Below are 16,645 nucleotides of genomic sequence, written 5' to 3' on the forward strand. Positions count from 1 at the left end.
TTATTTTTATATCAGGGAATACAAACTAATTCACCCTTTCCGCAAGCAAGCACTATATCGTAATTTGTCTTTCAAAATCACAGTTAATATCAGGATGGTGATACCTGCTTTTTTTGTTTGTTTGTTTTTCTACTGTTGGTCTTTAAGAGTAATACATATTTTAAATCAGGGAGCAAAAGAAAATATATTTCTCTGTTCTGCATATTCTGTGTCGTTCATTTAGTTCCTTTCTCCTTTGGCCCTGTCACCCCATTGCTTCATCCCCATTCCATTTTCTTTTCTAGTCTGCGTGCATGTGTGTGTGTGTGTGTGCGTGTGTGTGCGTGTGTGTGTGCGTGTGTGTGTGTGTGTGTGTGTGCGTGTGTGTGTGTGTCTGTGTGTGTTTCAATTCTGGACTTAAGGTCCTCCCTGTCAAACTTCCTTTAAGATAATTTCTGTGAGGCCTTTGCTCTCAAAACCTTTGAAAGTACAGACTCTGCATTGACCCCCATATCCAGTTCCCTCATTCCCTGCACTGCCTACAGCTTCTCCTTGCCCTTAGTGCTCAAATGCTTCTAGAAGCAAGTGTGTGCTTAGGCCTCTGAGACCATTTACTCCTGATTCTGACTTCCAGGGATACAGAAAGAGGAAGAGAAAGGGAGAGGAAGGAGAGGTGGATGGAGATGCTCTGCCTGGTTTTCTTCTGACCCAAAGCCTCCTGTCCAGGGGGCAGCTGCCTGTGAACCAGCAGACCTGCTATATCTGGAGGTGGGGGGCCCTCCCAAAGCAACAGCACCCCTCACACTGCTGGATGTTTTGCAAACATGTCTGTTTTTATGTATTGTCTTATTTGTGAATAGACAGAGCAGATGGGCCACATTTTACAGCAAGGCCTGAAGAGTTGGAGTGTCTTACCCAAGGACACACAGTTAGTAAGGGCTGGCGCTGGGAGCAGAGCCAAGGCCACCTGCTAATGTTAATCAGGGTGCTTTGTATCTGAGTCTGAGACTTCTTTCTTTACAACCTTTCCTTCTCCTTCATAGCAGTCTCACAATTTGTAAATGATGTATTTATTTGTGTCATTATTGCTTTAGTCCCCCACTAAATCAAGTATTCCATTAGGACAGGAATTATGTCCATCTGTAAATGGCATCTGTACTTAATGCTTGGTCGTCATCATCACCATCATCATCTGTGTCATCATCTGCCTCAGCAGTGGCAGCAGGCACTTAGTGTAAGCGTGTTGAGTGAATGAGCTGCAGAATGCTGGCTGGTTTGTTCTTCCCTTTCCCAGAGTGCTCTTCTCCAAAGGTGTGTTGCTCCCTGGTTATCTGTTTGTCACAAAAGCCGTCATGCAGCCCGTGTTGAAATATTTTGTGAAATCCTCCCAACTCTTCTCTCTTCCCCGCCCCAATAGCCAGTCAGAGGAGGAGGAGGAGGTGTTTGGCATCCCAAGGAGAAGCTCCCTGGGCCTGAGTGGATATCCCCTAACAGAAGAGGAGCCAGGAACCGGGGAGCCGAGGCCTGGGGGTCCCTACCCCCGGCCTCTCCGCAGAATCATCTCCATTGAAGAAGACCCCCTGCCCCAGCTCCTGGATGGCGGCTTTGAGCAACCCCTGAGCGAATGCCCAGAAGAGGAAGAGGTCTCTGACCAGGGGGTACAGGGACAAATCCAGGAGGCCCCACCCTTGAAACTCACCCCCACATCCCCCCGAGGGCAGCCTGTTGGAAAAGAAGCCCTGTGCAAGGTAAGGGCCCATCCTGCTTTGGTTCATGGACATCGCCTCTATGATCCGTCTCTTGCATTTGAGGCCGAGCGCCCGGAGAGGCAGCTCAGGAGGTCAGATGCTGCAGGTCCCGTGATTCACCACATTCGTGTCCTCCAAATACCACTTTCCCCCGCTTAGCTGAGTGTCATGCGGGGAGACCCAGGGGTCCGGATAAATTCTCCTTAAACCTCCGTTGTGTTTGGAGTAACGCTCAAAATCCGAAGGAAATTGAACACTCGAACAAAGGATTCTTAGCAAAGCAATTTTACGTCTGCGCAGAGGGGTGCCTCCTTGGCCAATTGCCACGAGAGCGCGCCTGAACAGAGGGGCGTGCGGTGCATGTTTATTTCTGACGCAAGTCCTGCCCCTGTACCCTTTCGCCATTGGCCGGGGTCGGGTCGTACAATCTAAACTAATCCTGGTTGGCTAAACATTTGATTTTTAAAGATAGGTGGGCACGTAAAAGAAAATGGAGGCAAAGGGCAAGGGGTGTCTGTAATGAGCCAGAAAGTTCGTCCTCTTTCCAAATAAGGAAAGGAGTGTGAGCTGGTACTGATAACGCTTGGTACGGTGGTGTGCCTGGGCGTCTAACAAAGGCAAGAAGAAAGAAAAGGAGAAAAAAGCCGGGGGAGGGGGGTACTATGAATTAAAGAATAAAAGATTGATCAGATTATTTGAAAAGAAACCGGCCGGGCGCGGTGGCTCAAGCCTGTAATCCCAGCACTTTGGGAGGCTGAGACCGGCGGATCACGAGGGTCAGGAGATCGAGACCATCCTGGCTAATATGGTGAAACCCTGTCTCTACTTAAAAATACAAAAAACTAGCCGGGCGATGAGGCGGGCGCCTGTAGTCCCAGCTACTCGGGAGGCTGAGGCAGGAGAATGGCGTAAAACCCGGGAGGCGGAGCTTGCAGTGAGCTGAGATCCGGCCACTGCACTCCAGCCTGGGTGGCAGAGCAAGACTCCGTCTCAAAAAAAAAAAAAAAAAAGAAACCTCATCGTATCCCACAGTTGTTTGCCCCATTCCCGACCCTGTGCCCTCTCTTCCGACTCAGATTCAAAAGCGTTAATTGAGCACCTACTTAAGATAGACTGTATGCTAGGCTCCTAGCATGCAATTTCATATACTTTGGAAGTTGCATGCTTTGTAACTGCTCTTAGCAGAGCCAGGCCCTGCTTTAGAAAGTTTACATACCATCATTTTTCTCTTGGTTCTTAATCAGCTAATCACACTTTCATTCCGACATTCCCTGCCTGCTCCTCTCTTCAGTGTGACCCTGTACTTCCCACCAGGCATTCCTGCTAAATTCTGTAGGAAAAGGGAGATCACATGAAAAGTGGCTCCCCTGGCTCATGGTGATAGATGTTCTTTGCCTCGTTTGGGACTCAGGCCTCAGAATAGGCTCCTTGAGCCCTCATCCTGCACTCAGCCTTCTGAAACAGCTTTAGAACGATGCACAACAGTCTGAAAGAGGTTCCTCCCTGCACGCCGTCACCGCAGCCATTGAGAACTGAGCCTTTGCCACCTTGAACTTTTCCCAGTGGCTGTACTGGGGTGTGAGCTACCTAATGGACTTCCTGGCATAGGTTACCATTCTTAGGCCAGGATTAAGACTCATGCCTGCAGATCACTCCTCAAGGGCCCTGGGTGCAAGGGGAGAGTGGAGAGCTGGGTGGCACCAGTGTGGGGTCCCCCTCCCTCCTGCATGCCCTTCCACATCCCCTTCAATGCACAGACCTACACTTGCTGGCAGTGGGTACAAACGGGGTCTTACATAACTCCAAGATGTCCCCCTAAAATGTGAAAGAAGTGTCATGAGGTCAGTAGGAGCTGGGGATGAAGAAAAAGGCTCAAGCATCTGCTCAAACATCTGCTGTGTCATTTTATCCTCACCGCTCTCTGATGAGTCAGGTCAGAAATTTTTTCTCCCCATTGACAGATGGGAAAGTTGGAGCTCAGAGGGGAGGGCCAGGCCCACAGTGACGGGGAGCCCAGCCCTCCTCACCAAGCTCTCTCGCTTCTGTGCCCGCTCCACGAGGTCCTGCTGCCGTCGTGCTGGGGGCAGAACTGCAGCAGGGAGGAAGTGTGATTTACTAGCAGCCACACCACAGCTCCAGCAGGGAAGGTATGCTCGTGTGAAGGCTACTGCAAGGCAGGCCCTCCCATACAAGGCCGGGGAGGTGTAAACGGGTACAACCCTTCTGGACAACCATTTGGTAATATGAACCAAAAACTGAAAAATACCATGTCCTTTGAACCGGCACTTCTACTGCTGGGAATTCTTCGTAAGGAAATAACCAAAGTCAGACAAAGATTGAACTCAAGAATGCAAGAGTTATTTATAATAGCAAACGGTTGAAAGAAAAATGTCCACTAATAGGGACATAAGGCATAGGATATTAATTCACTAGAATATTACACAGCTGTTAAAAATATTTTCGAAAATCTTTAGTGACTAAAAAAACTCTAAGTTAATAAGATATGATAAAGTAGGATAAAATTATATGTATCTCAAATTTCTGTAAATAAAACAAAGATGATATTTTGAAAAGCTGAAAGGAATGCATCAAGATGTGAATTGTGGGCTGGGCAAGGTGGCTCACATCTGTAAGAGCAGCACTTTGGGAGGCCATGGTGGGGGGATAGCCTGAGGCCAGGAGTTCAAGACCAGCCTAAGCAACATAGCAAGACCCAGTCTTTACAAAAAGTAAGAAAAGTATCCAGATGTGTTGATGCATACCTGTAGTCCTAGCTGCTCCAGGGGCTGAGGCAGGAGGAGTTCTGAGCCCAGGAGTTCAAGGCTGCAGTGAGCTGTGATTGTACCACTGCACTCCAGCCTGGGCAACAGAATGCGATCCAGTCTCTTAAAAAATAAAAAGATATGAATAGTGACCATTTCAGGGTGGTAGGGTAGATTAGGAAGAATTAATTTCCCCTCTACTTTTGTGCATTTCCTAATTGGAAACATTAGCATAATTTTATTTTTTAAAGGCTTATTTTTTAAATTATAAAACATGAAAGGAAGGAGAGTGAGAAGAGATCTTCTGACTTACCAGCCAGGTACTGCTTCTCCAGCCCCTCCCCGCAATCCAGCCATCTTATTTTCCTGTGGCAGGTGGCCTGTCCCCCAGAGGGGACAGTGGGTTAAGTGCATGAACATACCTGAGAGTTTGCTGCCCCTGTGAGGTGAGTCCTGCCTGATGCTGAGCCGTTGATGTGTCTCTGGGCAAAATAAACGTGCTCTGCCTGAGGAGGGGCAGTGACCACAGGGGTAAGGATCAGGCAACACCTCTCCCACCAGGACCGTCTCCTGCCATCCTGGGTTTCACCTTCCCTGCCCTGTACTGTGCTTGGGTGTATTAGATTGATACACTGAGTTTTAGTCTCAAACAAATAACAATTAAAAGTACAGGGACCAGCAGAGAATTGGTGCCCTTGTGCATTGCATGAATAAAGAAAATGAGGCAGGAGGTATAGTTTTTGAGTGCAGGTTGGTTTTTTTTTTTTTAACTTTTAGTTTAAATTTTTGTAGTTGACCTTGAATTCTCTCCTAAATACTGCATGGAACTGATTTCTCTCCAAAAGGCAGTGAATGGCTTTTTATCTGAAACTCAAGTACTGCTAATACAACTGCCACTACATTATAGCGTTTGCTGAATGAGAGGAGCGAATTCCCCCAAATTCACTTTTAAATAGATTCAAAAGAGCCTCCCCATGTGATCAGGCCATGCTGAGCTGGGCCTGAAGGCACGACGCCTGCGGGTGAGTGGCAGCTCCCTGGGATGAATGATCATTCCTCAGAAGGAGGCTGTGCTGGAAGGTGGCTCCTTACTCTACCTCCTACTTGCTTTTTGTCCTAGGTCACGTTCACTCCCCTCTGGGCTTTCATGTCCCAGCCCTTTCCCTCTGCTGGGCCCAAGAGACAGAGCAGCAGTGACTGACTGACTCTGGGAAGCTTTGGCCAGCAGCCTAGCATTTCCCAGCTTCCTGAGTGGAGACCCTCGTGCCTCAGTTACACAAGGAAGATGGCAGTGCCTCGATGGGAGCTGATGAGATGGATGGAGAGCAATATTCAGGGAGGCAAGAGCATCCTCCATTTAGTCCAGGCTGCCAAGGATAGGGCTGAAATAAGGAACTCCCTGTCCCAACCTGGGACGTCTCTGTCCCCGTAATGTGGATAAGCCTTCTTTCATCCTTCTCTACGCAAACGCTCCACCTTGTCCTTCCCTGCAGAAAAAATTCCTGCCTCCTCTTGAAGGAATTGTGGGCTGGGCATGGTGGCTCACACCTGTAAAAGCAGCACTTTGGGAGGCCATGGTGGTAAGGCTCCTCCTCTGTGCCCTGTCACACTTGGAGCACTGAGCTGTCCTTATCCGTGAACCCCACTGGAAACCAGGGTCGGCCTCTGCCTCCCTGCCACAGGAGGCGGACAGCAAATGTCACTTGGGTGGCTGTTTCTCCTCCCTCCTGCGGATGCTGGAGAAAGCCTCCATACCCCAAGACCAACTATGCTCACTGCATTCTGAGGCTGTGGCAGCCTCCCTGGTGCAGGTCTGGAGGGCGGTCTGCACCCCCTGAGGGCCACTGTGGGGATGGGTGAAGGGCCTCTGGTGGCTGGGGCAGGGGCTGGCAGGACCATTGCCTGCAGTTGATCAGACTGTGTGCCGTCCGCAGGAGGAAAGCTCTCCCTCGGCCCCTGACCGGCTCTTCAAGATTGTGTTCGTCGGCAATTCCGCGGTGGGGAAGACGTCCTTCCTGAGGAGGTTCTGTGAGGACCGGTTCTCCCCAGGCATGGCGGCCACTGTGGGTGAGTTCTCCTCCCTGAGGTGGGTCCCAGGCCCATCTCTGGGAAAGGACTTTGTGAGAAGGGGGCCCGGGGGAGGGGGCATTAGAGGCCCATGGGAAGGGCCATGAGGATTGGCCAATAGGGATGCTGGTGTCTGCTGTGTTCAACACAGAGGCTGGGAGGGGCAAGATGAAGCCACCTCCCCTCACGATGCTAAGCTTATCCTGTGTGTGATGGGACCCCGGAGTATTTCGTAAGTCCAACCCTGGGTTTATGGAACTAAATTTGGTAAAGGTAGATCTGGGTCCCCTTCCCCGCTTCAATGAGTGCCCCCTCCCTTTGACCACTCCTCCCCACTGTCAGCAGGGCCCTGGGTCTTTCTGCTCCCCCTGAACTGCCTGGGACTCCTCCCGAGACCCACATCCTGCCACACATCCCCCTGCCTTCCTGAGGGCCTGCTACGTCCTGGCCTCGCTCCTGGAAGGCTTCTTTTACCTGTCACATTGGGTGACAGCTGGACTTTAATGTGGAAGCTCATTAGGCTCAGCCATTAATGGATGATCATGGCTTAATGTGTTCCCACTCTGGGTGATATTTTATTTAAATAGAGGCCTTTAATCCCTTCACCCACAGTTGAGGGTTGCATTGGAATATGCGGTGAGACCCAAGGGCATACGGACTTTTTAGCTTGAATCACTCAACAGAAAGGTGAATCACTTAACAAAAAACAAATACATTGCATGCCTGTTCCACCGAGCTGGTAAGTCAGCTGTACTTGAAAATATATTTGTATGACCTGAATATTTACCAGAAGCTTTTATAGTCATCCTTTCCATCTGTCTCCACAACAGCCCTAGCGGACAGGTACTGTTCAGCCCAGTCGACAGATCAGGAAACTGAGGTCCAGAGAGGTTAGAGGCTTGTTCACATTCCCATCAGTTGGTTGGTGCTGATATCTTCCCCTCAACTACCTTCTTTTTTTTTTTTTTTTTTTGAGACGGAGTCTCACTCTTGCCCAGGCTGGAGTGCAGTGGCCGGATCTCAGCTCACTGCAAGCTCCGCCTCCTGGGTTCACGCCATTCTCCTGCCTCAGCCTCCCGAGCAGCTGGGACTACAGGCACCCGCCACCTCGCTCGGCTAGTTTTTTGTATTTTTTAGTAGAGACGGGGTTTCACCGTGTTCGCCAGGATGGTCTCGATCTCCTGACTTCGTGATCCACCCGTCTCAGCCTCCCAAAGTGCTGGGATTGCAGGCTTGAGCCACCACGCCCGGCCCCCTCAACTACCTTCTATTCCATGCCATCGTGTCCCTCAATTGAGTTGTATGCACTTAGCACCCCATGAGAGGTGAGGATGCTTGTCTGCCTCTGGAGGTGAACAGAGGTTGGTGCAGGAAGGAGGGGCTTCGGAGGTTCAGTAAGACATCAGAAGTCCTGAGTCTTCATCTGGGCCCTGCCACTGACAAGCTGTGTGACCTCAAGAGGATGTGATACCTCTTAGGGCTTCAGTTTTCTCTCATTTGAAAAATAAGAGGTTGCCACTGGGTCCCTGTATGTCTGTTTTTTCACTGCTATAAAGAAATACCTGAGACTGGTAATTTATAAAGAAAAGAGGTTTAATTGGCTCATGGTTCTGCAGGCTGTACAGGAAGCATGGCTGGGGAGGCCTCAGGAAACTTATAGTTATGGCGGAAGGTAAAGGGAAAGCAGGCACGTCTTACATGGCCAGAGCAGGAGGAATAGAGGACAGGGGAGGTGCTACAAACTTTTAAACAACCAGATCTCGTGAGAACTCTATCATGAGGAAAAGGGATGGTGCTAAACCATTCATGAAGGATCCACCCCCATGATCCAATCACCTGCCCCAGGACCCACCTCCAACATTGGGGATTATAATTGAATATGAAATCTTGGTGGGGACACAAATCTAAATCATATTAGCACCCTAAGACTGCCTCCAAGCCTAGGTCTCTGACTCAACCATCTTCGACCTTTGGCTGTGTGACAAGCTGGTTCTACAAGACCAACTTTGAGCAGCCCAGAGTCCTGCCTGGGGAGACTCCATTTGCTTTCTCTTACCCTAAACTGGCCCTTCTAACATTTCTCCCAGAGAGGGGTCTGTGCCTGTGTGCTTCAGGTGTCCCATCCTTCCTGCCGGGCCTTTTCTTAACACTGTTATCACACCTGGAATATCTTCCCATCCCTTTCCTTCTGCTCAACTTCACCCAGAGACTGAGAGCATCCCAAGACAAAAATTGGGACCCAGATGGGAAGAAGCACAAGCCTGCAAACCAAACCCAGAAGAGCCTGGTCACGTCTGGTCTTGAGGGAGGGGCAGCTGGGAGTGTGCTGAGTGTGGTAACACAGGAGACAGCGCCCGGGAGGTCAACTTGCCCTCCCTGAGGTTGTTCCATGGGGGAGACAGGGAGAGGGTGCCCCGCCCGCAGGCCTCAGAGCCATGTCCCCCGAGCAGTGTGCATGTGGCCTGCCTCTCCTGACAACAAAATCAGGGTCTGTTTACATTTTCAACTTGTGGCCCTGAGATGGAAGGCCCTGAAAAATAGAAAATCAGACTCATTTGCACTTCCCAGGAGGCCAATTATGGAAACACCCCACAGTTTAGGAAGGGGAAAAAAAAAATCAAAGGTTCCAAATCAGGATGCCCTTCATCACACTGCTCCACACATGCTCGAGCAGCAGCTCAAATTAGTTTCCCTGCCACACTGCAGGCCCTGCTCTGGGACACATGTCAGGAAGCAGATGTTGCACCAGCCACCTGCAGGCTGCCCCCTTTAAAGAGATATAAAAGCCACAGAGTCACAGCCTCTCGGGCCAAAACTGCCCACCCCCAGAACAGGACTCCATCCAATCTCCTGTCAAGGGCAGCAGCTACAGCCCAGTGGCAGGGCTTTGGCTGTTCTTCCAGCTCACCTCCGTCCTCCGAGGGGTCCTCCAACTTCCTGGTCTCCCACTCCCTCATAAGAGCATGTTTTGTACTGGACCAGTGGCTTGTGTGAAATGCAAGTTGCTACAGGGCGACTGGTGACTGGGGCACCCTGCCTGCCCCACCCAGGGCCCAGCCTGCTCCTTCAAGAGCAGGTGCTTGAGCCTTGCAGCCATCCTGGAGACAACACGGATGGTTTTTGCAGAATGCTAGATCTGGAAGGAGCCTTAGGAATGGTCTAATTACATCCTCTCATGTTGGAAGTGAGAAAATGGAGATCCACGACAGACTGATCATTCGAGTTAGCCAAACTCCCTGGAACCCAGGACTCCAAGTCTAGCATTCTTCCCACTACACCACATTGGTTCACAACCTGCCTGCATTAAGTCACAGGCCAGAACCCAAGATGTTTCTTCCAGAGCTGTTTCTGGCAGAATGCCCCGGCCCTTTCTTGGCCACCGGTCCAGTGTCTGTCCCACTGCCCATCTCTACAGAGAAATCCCTGCAGCAGCCCCCGAGGGTATTTCTCCAGAGCAACTTGCTGCCACTGCTCCCCATTGCTCCTGCCTTATGACAGCTCAGGGCTGTCACCTCGAGAAAGGTTGAGGTCACCCTCCTGGCAACCATCAGCCCAGCGCTAACCCACACCATCTCCACAGCACCTTTCAAGGTGCCAGGAGGCTCCTGACTTGAGCCATCCTTCGGGAAGCAATTCGTTTGCAAACAAGGGTCACCTCGATGTGATAGCTGAATGCTCCAGCCGCACCTAAACACTGTGAACATCCAACTTAGCCCTTCATCCCTTCACACCTCCATCCCACTGCCATCTACCGATGAGAGAGAACCCCCCAAAATGAGCTGCATCCATGGTCAGTGGCAGAGCTGAGACAGGAACGCACAACACAGGTCTCTTGACTCCTGGGATTTCAGAACTGGTGGTCGTCTTTAAATCAGTTTAATCCAGGCCCTCTGGTCCCCAGCTACTCCATGTTACTATCCTGCTGGACTTGTGTTCTCTGGCTTCATGCTTGCACACGCTGCCTCTTCATCCCCACCCCCTCGTCTTCTCCTTGTGTCCCTCACACCCAGCCCCCGAGAGCCTGTTTATCTGCTTCCTCGGCCTGCCCGTCTGAGGCTGCAGAGAGAAACACATCGCGTGTTCAGCAGGGAGTCTCACCGAGCTCACCACGGCACAGAACATTTTTCCAGCACACTCTTTTGCCCATCTCACTCCTTGCCAGAGGCAGCTGCCTGTCCTCCAGCAAAGCACCTAGCCCATGAGGTGGAGCAGGAGCTGAGGGCAACTAAGACCCAGCTGCCCCAGCAAACTCCCTGCCGCTCTACCTGCGAGCCTTACCAGCAGGCAGAGGGCTCTGTCCTTGGGGAGCACTGGGTGGTTTTGGATCTGGCCCTGAAGCTGTATGACCACGGATGCCTTTCCCTTCAGTGGTTACCAGAAAGCAGGCGGCCCCTTCTGTCTCCCAGAGCACAGACCAGGAAAGCCCCTCCACTTCTAGCCAGGCAGAAAACGCACCCTTGGATCCCACCTTGCTGGGAGCACTTAGCCCTGGGCCTTCTAGGTGAAACAAAGCTGCCCGTGTCCTGTGCCCTGAGTCTGGCTACAGGAGTGGCAGTCAGCCTCAGAGCTGGGATTGCAGCTCACCTTGCTACCAGCCAGCTCGGGCAAGGCACGACTGCTCATGACTCGTGCTTCGTCTCTCGGTATGTGTGTGAATGTGTGTGCATGAGTACATATGCGTGTGTGCACATGTGTGTGCAGATAACTCACATGGATGTCACAGGGGGACTCTGTGAAGGTAGAGAGGCAGCACACAGAAACACTGGAAATAGCATTCTATTAATGGGAGAAGTCACTCTGAGCCCAGACAATTGCACTCCTCTCTGGCCCCCATCTGTGAAGCAGAGGGCCTCCAGACTCCCTGCTGCCCCTGACATTCTGGAAGTGGATGATCCTCCCACCTCTCCTCACTCGTGAGTCCTTAATGCACTAGCCTTTGCCCAGCAGCACTGGCTGGGATGACCTTTTCCATTTACTGCCTCTTTGTTATCTGTTTGGTCTCTTCTGTCTCTATCTGTCCAAGCTGCTGTTGCTCTTTGTCTTCCTGAGCCCTCCAGAGGCCTTTCTGAAGGTTGTGGGAGATACCCTAAAGCTCTAAGATCTGGAACTTATGGTGGTGGTGGTGGGATGTACTTTTGAACCTCTTTATGCCTTTGCGAATATTCTTACAGGATGCAGGAGTGGAGAAGACCTGTATCAAAACACCTGTGTTGAGGTCCTGACCTCTGAGAGCTGCTGTGGGGTGCAGAATGCACTTCACTGACCTTGCCCCCTCTCTCTGGGGTTGAGGACCCCAGGTAGGGTCACACCCCTGGAGAGATGGTTGTGAACAGCCCAGTGGTAGGACTAGGAGCTCTAATCCATGTCAAGGGTGAACGTTGCCTGTGATTTTTTTCTCTTACCCCTTCTGTTCTGTCCTTTCCTCTACCTGCCAGTTCCTCCCCTCCTCCTCCTGTTCCTCCTCCCCTCCTTCTTCTTCCTCCACATACTTTTGGATTGGTTGATGGAGGCCATCCCCATAGGACATTTGGTTTTTACTAGGGGGCCTTTTAAAGGATTTTAGGTGAAAGAAAAAGAAAGAGAGAGAGAGAGAAAGAGAAAGAAAGAAAGAGAGAAAGGAAAGAAGGAAAGAAAGAGAAGGGAAAGAAAGAAAGAGAGAAAGGAAAGAAAGAAGAAAGAAGAAGGAAAGAAAGAAAGAAAGAAAGTAAGTTGGGGGAGAGGGAGGGAGGAAGGGGAAAGGAAGGAAGGAAGGAAGGAAGAAAGGAAGGAAGGAAAAGAGGGAGGGAGGGAGGGAGGGAAATAAAGAGCATATGGCTTGTATTACAGTGAAGAGCCCGCAGTTCAGAGTGGTTAAGTGATTTGATCAAGGTTCCACGGCTAATAAGTGGCAGAGACAGGACCAGAGCTGAAGTCCCATGCCTCCCCGTCCAGGGCTCTGTTCTTTTCTCCATTTTGCCTCCCACGAGCTGCACAGGGAGGGTTGTCACCTTAGGCCTGATGTGACTTCAGACATTGGAAGCCTCATTTCCTGATTTGGAAGTGAGGTGCCCCGGCCCAGAGCAGCCCTGACAGGCCCATTTCACCCTGCAGGCATTGACTACCGTGTGAAGACAGTGAATGTGGACGACTCTCAGGTGGCCCTACAGCTGTGGGACACAGCTGGGCAGGAGAGGTGAGGAGCTGCCTGAAGTTCTGGACTCCAGGGGGAAGGTCATGCATGCCTGACCCGTGGCCCTTCTGTGGCAGGTACCGGTGCATCACCCAGCAGTTCTTCAGAAAGGCCGATGGTGTCATCGTCATGTACGATCTCACAGACAAGCAGTCGTTCCTGTCGGTCCGGCGGTGGCTGAGCAGTGTGGAGGTGAGCTGGCGACCTTCCTAGGAGCATTTAGGCTTGATTGTAGTTTCTCTTTTCTTCTCTGTCCATCTCCCACCTGAGCCTCTGCATTTTCAAAATCTGATTCAGAACTTGCCTTTTCCAGGAACAAACTGATGCAGGCATTTGTTCCTCTGTTCATCCAAGTTCCCGGTACCAGGCTAGTTACTGGGGACCCAGAAGTGAACAAGACAGACACAGTCCCTACCCTTGTGGAGAGAGGGACACGGAAAATCCAGATTATGCCAGCAGCTGCGTCGTTGCTGGGCCATGAGTGAATGGGACTGGATTGGGAGAGGGGACATAGTGGAGTGTCAAGGAAGGGTCCTGGAGAAATCAGTGTTCGAGCACAACCAGATTCTTCCCTCATTCTCACCAGCACCTCTCCCCACCCCCTGAGTCTTTCCAGCTCCAGTAGGCCCAGCTATGCCCTGCCCGGGAGCCACACCATGCAATGTTTGGGGGCCTCTGTCACAGCTCTTCACACAAGAGGAGGTTGATCCAGAATGTGAGGGCTCCAGGCTCACCTCAAAATCAAGGGTCTTGGCAGGGCCCAAGAGCAACTGTGTTATCTTTGCATTCTGAGTTATCTGGGAGACTCTACTTTTATGATTCCTACTTGCAATGTGTCACTTTGTACATGCTTTTTTAAAGTTTTTCCACCACTCCAATGCAGGCTTCTCAAGGCCAGTGCCAGTGTGGACAAGCTACAAATTGCTCTTTACCAGGCCTCGGCTGATTCCCTCACAGAACAGCCAAGTAGGATGTCCCACCCCTCCCACCAGCAGGATTCATGGTTTGTTCATTTATTTGTTGAAAATACCTGCAGGCACTATTCTGGGGCCTGGGAGTCCTAGCAGTGAATAAAAGAGACAAAGCTGCTGCCCTCATGAAGCTTATGTTCAGCTCTCTGCTCCAAGTCCATAATACCCTGCATATACCATCACATACTTATCACGCTGCTACAAATCGCTTGTTTACCGGCCTGTGTCTCCATGCTACCTAAGAACAGAAGTTGCATCTTCGTTGCCATAACCTGGATGCTTTGCATGAGGCCAACAACTACTGGATGAATGAATGGATACCACATTGCTCTGAAGGCAGAATCTTGGAGTTGTCAATGTCTTTGACCCTTTCGGCTCTAAGATCCGTGATCCCTTTCACCCAAATCTGTTTCTCTGTAGTTTCACCTGTCTAGGTCACCCATCTCTCTCTTGTTAATCTGCATCCTTCTGATTACCAAGAAAAAATAAGGAACAGAATGGAAGCCAGATTCAAGGGTTTCAAGAATTTGCCTAATACCTATTATTTCTCAAAATTACTATGCCTAACACACTTATAAATGAGAAAAATGCAAGTTTTGAAATGTAGCTGGTGGATTGCCTATCCACCAAACTAATAATGGAAGCAAATGGTATGGGTGAATCTGGCCATAATTCCTTTCTAAATTTTGGAGTTTATGACGTGATTTTTCTCTTCTTTTCTTTTTTTACTTTTGTTGTTGGCAGCACTAAGCAGATTTATCTTCCTTACAGAAGTTAAGCACCAGGAGAGAAGTTAGGGATTACCTAATCCAGGAGTTTCCAGACTTTCTTCCTTGGAGCCCTGGAATCAGCCTGACATTCCCCAGAGATAGGGGGGCGGCAGGGGAAGGTTTAGTGGTCATGGATCCAGGTCCCTCGTCCCCCATCTCTGTCAGAGCTGCCTTGCCTTTTTCAGCATATTGGAGGTCAAGTACAATTTTGTTAGACAAAAGGGATTCCCTTTGAAAATCTCCCGTCTAGTATAGCCATCTCCTTCAAAAGTGAAGAAAGGGAAGCCCTAACTTCTCCAGGGTCACCTGTCCTTTCCATAGACATTTAGTTGTCCCCCGATATCTAAATTGTGGTGTGTGCTAGGGCTCAGCCTCCAGGTGGTCTGGGATCAATGGGAATGGACGGTGACAAATTTGTGGAACTGTGCTCTCTGCTGTCATTAAGGGGTGTCGTTTCTAAGGCTCCTGTCTGGCACAGAGCCTGGGATCTAGAAGAAGACGTGGAATAGTTTGGTGGTGGAGGTGAAGAAATCTCAGAAGGCCATCATCACAGCTTGAAGCCTGAGTTTAGTCATCCCCCAGAAACGTTCCTTTGTGGGACAGGGCTGGAATGCATCCGCGCCGTGTGGCTGCTAAGAGGCCCAGGGAAGCCTTGGTATGTCTGTGGGCTCAGGAAGCCTGGCTCAGATGGGGAATCTATCCATAGTTAAATCAGAATGGTTTATGTGTAGACAGGGCTTTTCTATATGATTTGTAGTTTGAGTTTTTCCTTTTTTTTTTAGATATTAGCCGAAGATACATTTAAGCTCTAATTGATGATTCTAAACCTGGATGAACATCGGGATCACATGTGGAGCTTTTAAAGGGAACAGAGGCCAGGGCCTTCTCTCCCAGAGTGATTCAGGGCCTGCAAAAAAAAACAAAAAAAAAACAAAAAACTAACAGTTCCCCAGGGAATTTTGATTCTCAGCCACCACTGTTCCTGGCCTAAACAAGTGCTCCTTGAACCCTAACGTATATGAGACTCTCCTGGGGACCTTCTTAAAATGCAGTCTCTGCTTCAGGAAGTCGGGGCTGGGGCCTGAAATTCTGTGTTTCTAGCAAGTTCTCAGGTGAGGCTGATGCTGGTGGTCCAGGGATGACCCTTTGAGTAGAAGAGCTCTCAGTCATTTTCAAAGACACCTGTGACCCCTCACCAAGAATTTACTAAGCCTCTACGGCATGTCCAGCACACACTAGGAGCTCTGGGACTCAGTAGGATAGACCAGGAAACGCGTTCAGTTCAGCAGCACAGAGTTTCAGAAACAAACGCAGGAGGCTGTGTCAAATGGCAGAGTGTGTGTCAAAGGTGTGGAACGGTGGCATCAGAAATGCAATTATGCTCTAGATTCTTGAAAAGCTAAGTCATTCTGCCTTGGCAACCAGCAATCAGAGGTGTCAGGTGATAGATTAAAACTTGACACCTAATTTGATCTGAGGGGAACTGAAAATAATAAGTACCTTATATTTGTGGAGCACCTTACTTTTCCAAAGAGCTCCAAGCACTTTACCAACTCCCTCGCCCGGAGATGGGAGGGTGGAGGGGGAGCTTTAATAACAGTCTTCAAGGTTCTGAAGCCTTATTAATAAGTGAATGGTGGCCAGCTGTTCACAGTCCCCCTTCCTCCCTCAACTTGAAAAGCATACAAGAAAAAAGGGCTTCAGTGGCTGTACATGCCTGCATGGGAAAGACTTACTCTTGGAAGAGGTTGTGTGGGGTGGGAACAGATGCTCGGGGGAGGTAGTGGAGCTCCCTGAAAGGAAGTTCTTACTATCCCATCTTGGTCACTTCCTGGCCATGAAACTTTGGCCAACCATTCAACGAGGAAGCAGACCAAATGACCCCTCCTGGCCCCCAAATTCTACAGTGTATGATGGCATTTGACTCTGTCTCTTGGAGGCCAAGACGGAGCAGGAATGTGTGTGGTGAGAAGATTCTGGAGAGTCCTTCCAGCCCAGAGGGAACCAAAATCCTTTGGTGCAAGAGAGCGCCGGTGCTGCTTGATGAGGTGGGAAGGCTGTGGCCTTGCTCTTGTTCTGCTCTTTCACCCAGCACAGGCAACTTTACCTTGCCTGCAGGCCTTCTGCAGAAGAGGCCCAAGCAGGGCCCAGACGCACTCTGTGCTGATTCTCCTGAGTG

The 16,645-nt window shown here is 50.2% G+C and overlaps 1 protein-coding gene across 5 annotated transcripts in view; it reads left to right on the forward strand.

Moving 5' to 3' along the window:
* The window catches only part of CRACR2A (calcium release activated channel regulator 2A), a 132,780-nt gene that overhangs the window by 105,059 nt on the left and 11,076 nt on the right, over positions 1–16,645 (forward strand). For all 5 annotated transcript variants that reach the window (XM_033223167.1, XM_033223171.1, XM_033223169.1 and 2 more), the window contains 4 exons: positions 1,397–1,727; positions 6,424–6,556; positions 12,647–12,728; positions 12,803–12,917. In XM_033223167.1, the coding sequence (XP_033079058.1) occupies positions 1,397–1,727; positions 6,424–6,556; positions 12,647–12,728; positions 12,803–12,917 (661 nt within the window). The remainder of the gene's footprint in view (positions 1–1,396; positions 1,728–6,423; positions 6,557–12,646; positions 12,729–12,802; positions 12,918–16,645) is intronic.

Source organism: Trachypithecus francoisi, unplaced genomic scaffold, assembly GCF_009764315.1.
Source record: "Trachypithecus francoisi isolate TF-2019V2 unplaced genomic scaffold, Tfra_2.0 Lachesis_group11, whole genome shotgun sequence".
In the NCBI taxonomy this organism is placed as follows: domain Eukaryota; kingdom Metazoa; phylum Chordata; class Mammalia; order Primates; family Cercopithecidae; genus Trachypithecus; species Trachypithecus francoisi.